General features: G+C 34.3%; 1 protein-coding gene across 1 annotated transcript; it reads right to left on the reverse strand.

The window, feature by feature from the left end:
- Nucleotides 1-3692: 3692 nt before the first annotated feature.
- Nucleotides 3693-5537, reverse strand: LOC134281184 (uncharacterized). Its single transcript, XM_062763652.1, has 2 exons — nucleotides 4813-5537; nucleotides 3693-4546 (listed from the first exon to the last, which is right to left on the reverse strand). Exons 1-2 carry the CDS (start codon nucleotides 5381-5383, stop codon nucleotides 3732-3734), a joined length of 1386 nt encoding a protein of 461 aa, XP_062619636.1. The 5' UTR covers nucleotides 5384-5537; the 3' UTR covers nucleotides 3693-3731.
- Nucleotides 5538-6552: the final 1015 nt, after the last annotated feature.

Consider the following 6552-nt stretch of genomic DNA (forward strand, 5'->3'; position numbering starts at 1 on the left):
TGTTGATTTTGGTAAAATCTCAAATTGTCCAAAAGTTCTTTGGAATTTTTGAGTATCCACATCTGATTCACACCACTTCCTGAATATATTGTTGCACAGTGCTCTTGAAGTTTCTCCTTCACTACGGTTAATATCCTAGTGAGGAGTAAAGGAAAATGCTTGGTTGAGCATTTACTGGAACACACAATGAATCTTATATATATATATATATATATATATATGTAATATATATATATAAGGTAGTTCAAAATCATTTTGGTTCTTTGGGATATTAAAAAATATTCAAAACTGACATATGATTTTGAAGAATTTCTTAGAAAGGGAACTATGAGTATAAGTTGGATTATCTCTTGTAGAATTTAATCCAAGTTCTGCTAGAATATGATTTATATAATGTGCCTTACAAACAAAGACGTTTTTGGAATTTTTGAAGATCAGATCTTTTGAAATTCTACTTGAATTACTTTCAAATAATAATTGACTCTGTTTTAAACAGGTCTGTTTTTGTTTTCATCTGAATCATAATTAATTCAAATACTATTACATAAAGATGAAAACATTAGACTTTAATTTGAGGGGAATTTACATGCATATCAACAACCTTTATTAACTTATATTATTACATAATTCTTATTCTCTTGGAATATAAAACATATGGAGAAAGATATGGAGATAACGAACAGCATTCAAGATCAAAATTTCATAAAACAATACAAAAAAGGAAGAGCAGAGCAAACACGGACCTCCAAAACATCAGAGATGGGATTGGGTGCCACGGAGGAGTGAGCTTCCCCTGCCGACCGTTCACACCCGCCGTGTGCTCCTTTCTTTTCATGATAGGGTAATAACGGAAGTATCCTTCGTCAATTCAATGTATAAATAATGGACTAACAATGAGTATGAAAAGCGTCATGCATCATATGACTCAATGATAAATTGTGTTTGCTTTCAAGGTCATTGTACCGACCATAGAACTTACGAAATGATGACTTTAAAAGAGTCAATTGATAGTCTTATTTCATCCACTTCTTTATCAGTAATTTACCTTTTATCAAAAATTGTTCTTACGTACAGCATGCTCTTGCGTATCGATTCAACTGAGATATTTAAATTCCGTATGCAGGTAATAAAGGTATATTAATGCATAAGTAAGGGAAGTTGACGAAAGAAAAGTCATCACGTTTATCATAGAGCTTGGTTGTTAGATTACCATTAACCTTTTTTTCAAGTAAATTATCGAAATATGAAACAGATGTGTGAGATTCTGTGGTATGCTAACAATTTCGTTTAATAGACATTCTGGGATTCTAGGTTTGTCAAGGCCGTACTGTCAGTCTATATTTATTTGTTGTGTACTTTCGGTTAATTCAATATTCAGGTGATTATCTTGCCAAAAAATATGCGTTCACGGGTATTGTGTAAATAAAGTTGTTGGCCTTGGAGATGCTGCTCGTTTTTCTTAACGTGACATAGTCTACAATTTTTATGTTTTGCGTTCTGACCGTTGAGGAAAGCGCAGTTATGCCATCAAAAATACATTTGAAACGTTTATCCGCCACCTCAATCATCAAGTCGCACGAGACATTAAGACTGTGACGTCAAAAAACGTAATGGAGCTATTAAGGGTTTACGGAAACAGTCGAGCGTGTGGTCGAAACTATAGAGTGTAATTTTTAAATTTTGGACGTAAATAAACAAAAAGTAACAGTAACTCGGGTCTTATAAAACCAATACTGTATTTGAAGTACTCTAATGAATACATAGCATTTCTAATGTACCTTCTTGGGTCTTTTCGGCAGGCTCAGAAAAGCGCGGCAACCATGAATATGTTCCCGAACTTTCCGGAAAGGCGCGAGAAGATGCGATTGCTTAAAACGGTACCGGACTGGAAAATTCCTAACTGCATGGCAGGTGCTCATTCATTTGGTCTACTGACCTTTCATTTTTTATCTCGAAATTGAATTACAGTATAAAATTCAGAATTCCTTAAGCATACTGTAGATCACTAAATTTTCGCGACACCTTACTTTCGCGAGATAGTCATTGACTCTTGATTAGCGAGACAAAATTTTCACGAATTATGGTTATTGGTTATTACAATCTTACGAAATATTATTATACGCGAGAATTAAATTTTCGCGATCATACTGTCTCGCGTAATTACGCGAAAATAAAGTTCTCGCGAATAAAAAGTGATTTACAGTAGTTAGGAGTTATGCCATCGCCGACGTGAAGCCCACTCTTAGATTCACCATTCTAAATTGTAATCAGCCCCTCCCCCCAACTCGACCCCCACTGCACCAATGCGAATTCTTATTAATCGATTTAGTGTATAATTTTAGCAATGTTCAGATATCTTCCTTTGTGATTTATTATGCTAAAGTGCTAGCTATTCAATCTTTTTTTTTTAGAATAAGCTTGTTCAAAATAAACAGACTACTGTAATTTCCAATTTACTGCAAATTTATTCTATTTAATAAATCCCGATCTACCCAATAACTTTGAATCGGTTAACCTACACCACGTCTCTTGAATTGAAATCACAATAGTATGCGATAAAAATATCCTTAAACGTGATACTATGTACATCACTTGTTCAGTACGGTAAGTGTCGTTTTGTGCACAGTACGGTTCGCTTTGTGAACGGTACTATTCGAATACATATTCGAGTAAGTGATATAGCTTTTCGAAAAGGTTATATCACTCATTCGAATAAGTGATATCACCTTTTCGAATGGATGATATCACCAATGCAAATCAAATTGCAGGTGATATCACTTATTCAGAAGCTGAATAGGTGATATCACTTATTCAGAAGCTGAATAGGTGATATTACTTATTCGAATAGGTGTTTTCACCAATTGAATAGGTAATATCACCAAGTTGGTGAGATCACTGATTGGGATTAAGTACCAAAACGGCACCTCATAGATGTTTAAGGTGCGGCACTTTGGGGCTCAACATGCTACTCATACACTAAAGGTGCCCTATTTCTAATGTCTGCCGATACCAAGTCCAAGAACTTCACCTTTCTAACTTTATTATAGACGATGATAAATCACAATCAACGTGAATATCAAGAATAGCTTAACGAGTCAAATTTGAGCCGGAAGTGGCCGATAGAGCATCGGGCCTCCAAACTGATAGGAGGAAAAAAGACATACATTGAATTATGACTCCAGATGAGTTGCTAGTAATTGATGGACAGGTGTTTTTCTTGAAAAAATAGACATGCTACAGCTAGGTTACTTAATATTGATGTAAACAAATTTATCAATACGGGGCTAATAGATTCGAGGCATTAACACATGCTGAGTATCAATTCTTTTCAGTCATTTTAAAGTTTCAGTGGGAATGTTTTTATTCTACATAAAAAGAAATGAGACACGATCAATCAAATGTTATTTTTGCTTGGTGATATCATCCTTTTGCTTCCTGAAAAATATGTCCTCTTTTCTTTTTATAGAAAGGAACACGCTCTAGTTAACCTTCTTGTCAAAAGTATACAACAATACATGATTTATATTCGACATGTAAATATATGTAGATACACAAAGAAGATAATAAATGAACAGTTGTTAAGCAGGCTGCAGTCTGTCGGGAAACAAAGACATACGCGCCTAACGCCATTTATTATTTTGAATAAATATTTTAAAACTGGATATTCAATAGTTCATTGTTTTTACTCTCAAAAGCAGTGATTGGTACTAGAATATGTACGTAGCGGAAGGTCAATTCATTTCTTTTTGTTGTGGATTCCCTGAGTCAAGAATGAAATCTTTTTGGTTTCCGTACGCCCAAACGTGTATTTGCCGCCTGCATGCATAGAGTGAGCAAGATATTTTTCGTAGCTCTTCAGAGATGTCTGTTTTATTTTTTTTAATCATATTCCGGATGGAAAAAGCCATAAAACCAAAATCTATAAGAGAGGTCAACGGACCTATGACTACTCCAAGAATGGTAATTCCCCGTGCAGAAATCCGTAGCATTGCCAATGGAATCATTGTTAGTCCCTTGGCCATTCGAAATATCCCGGGTAAGCTCTGAACTGCGGAAAAATCAAAAGCCTCAAGTTCTTGTCTACGTTTCATGTCATTTGCTATATCGTCAAGCCTTTTTATTTGATTTGAAAATTCTTCTAATTTTGATTCTACCGTTTTAGATAGTTCTTGAAAATTATTTTGATATCTTTTCAGAACTTCAAGTGTGTTTTTGTTCAGAATAGTTTCAGTAAATTTGGCTCCTAAAGTCACAGTTCCACCGGTAGCTGCAAGCACACCACCAGCAACAGCTAAAGCAACCGAAGCCCCTGCTGTTATAGGAGCGATTCCAATTCCGACTGCAGTAAGAACAGCACCTAATATACCAGTGCTAGAACCCGAAATCGTTGCAATATTGACGTTTCGACGACGAAGTTCCAGTTCTTGAACGATTTTGTCACAAGTTTGCTGAAGAAGGTAATTGCTTTTTAGCCACTGGTCAATACAATCCATGATTATATCAATTAGGGTCTCCATTCTTCTCACATGCCTTACAAATGACCCATCTGGAAATGAAATATCAATTTTAATTCGTTTAGAAACCATCATGGTATACTAAAAAATAAGTATTTATCTGTACATAAAATCGAGTTTGAAAATTACTTATGATAGTAAAAAAGCAAGAAAAAAACAAACCTTTAAAAAATATGGCTCATTTTTATCTCAATTGAAAAATTAAAACTTATGTCATACTGAATGCTGCACTGAACAGATGTTGCTTTAGAGTGATTAATTTCACACATAGCTTTTTCTTATAAACGACTGCGTTTACCTGCATTCGATAGAAGAGACACAGGGTCCTGCTCTTCGGATGGAACTTTTGGAACAGTCAGTTCGCAATTACATTCACTTGTTTTAGCAACAATTCTGTAGAATCTTTTTGATTCGGCCTCTAATAATGTTATGAATTCTGTCTGACTGTCCTTATTTCCATGTCTATCAGCTCTCTGCCGCAGAGGAAGATACTCCTTCCAGTAACTTTTTGTAGATAAATTTGATTCGGTAAATCGTAACACATAAATTTTTGTTTGTAAAAAAGAAGATGCAGCTAACATTAACAAGTCCCCCACTGGCAAATCGTCCTCTATACGTGTAACAGCGTATTGGACCAATTTCAGTTTTTCCTTTTCTGTACCTGCATATTTACCAAATATTTTTTCATAAGTGTCTTTTATATTGTCTTCTACATCTTGCAAATAGACATTTTGATTCTGTTGAATCTCGGAGGTAAGCTCCATTAGAAGCAGATCAACATGCTGCGCAGTTCCAAATATTTCCTTACTAAGGCATCGAAGTAGTGAATAATCAGTGTATTCTACAGAGTCTATTGTTCTTTCTTTCATATCTTGTCTCTGTAGTATTGTTCGAAGTCCAGAATAAGGTGAACAAGGTGGAAAATCTCGCACTTCATCGCGGTAAAGAGTGTAAATTAGTTCGCTGAAATACCTTTCAAAGACTTTGTGTCTGTCCTTCTTTTTAATGTATAATTTTACGTCAGAATTGGAATTGCCATCTAAAATCATATACTGATATTTATACATTTTTGAAATGTAACTTTTTATATTTACAGACAAATTTACTTATACATTTAGATTTCATTTGCGTTTAATGTATGTATATATTCAAAATTTATAAAAGAATCCAATATTATTAAAACAAATTAATAGTAGTACATTTATAAAATAAAAATATTAGCTGGTGTGAGAATATATTAAATTTTTACCATCTTCAAAATGTAAAAGGGAAAGTGGGGGTGGAAGAAAACAGTTACATCCACTAATTGGTATAATTCGGTCAATGGTTTTTTTCGAGTGGTTGTAAAACAAAGTGATGTAAAATCTGCAACATCTATTTGTCCGTTTCTGGTCACTTGGTTCAAATTGTTTCCAGTAGAATGATAAAGATGAACCATCATGTTTCATGTTGAAGACATAGATTGGTAAGTTAATAATATCACAGACTTTCTTGACATCCTGTTCAACGTCATTTGCTTCGTCTAAATCTTTAGTCATACTAAAAGCAGAAAACATGTACATAATGTACATGTAAATAATGTTACATGTAAAATTTTAAAAAATTTGAAATATTTAACAGGAGACCCAAGGGGCTACTTTGCTCACTTGAGTACCGTGGCTAGGAGGAAAGCAAAAAAAAGTAGCAGTATTGAAAAGCTTAAATACAACAGTGGTCCCTACCTAGACCTACCTAGACCTGAGAGGGAGGGGTGTATTTTGAATAAAATTGAATCTACACTTATTAAGGATGTTAGCATATTTTTTGACTGACTGAGCCTTTTTTCTATTAGTTTGAATTTTCATTGTGGCCCAAACTCATCCCCTGGAGTCATGATTTGAACAAACTTGAATCTACACTATCAGAGAATGATTCCAAATAAATATTACCAACCATGGCTTTGCTATTTTTTGAGAACAGAATTTTTGAAGAATTTTCTTATATGCTCCTATGTTAAACTTTTATTGTCCATTATGGCCCATCCTACATTTGGTGATCA

The sequence above is a fragment of the Saccostrea cucullata genome, unplaced genomic scaffold, assembly GCF_032062105.1.
Source record: "Saccostrea cucullata isolate Sc308-1 unplaced genomic scaffold, CSIRO_AGI_Scuc_v1 ctg395, whole genome shotgun sequence".
In the NCBI taxonomy this organism is placed as follows: domain Eukaryota; kingdom Metazoa; phylum Mollusca; class Bivalvia; order Ostreida; family Ostreidae; genus Saccostrea; species Saccostrea cuccullata.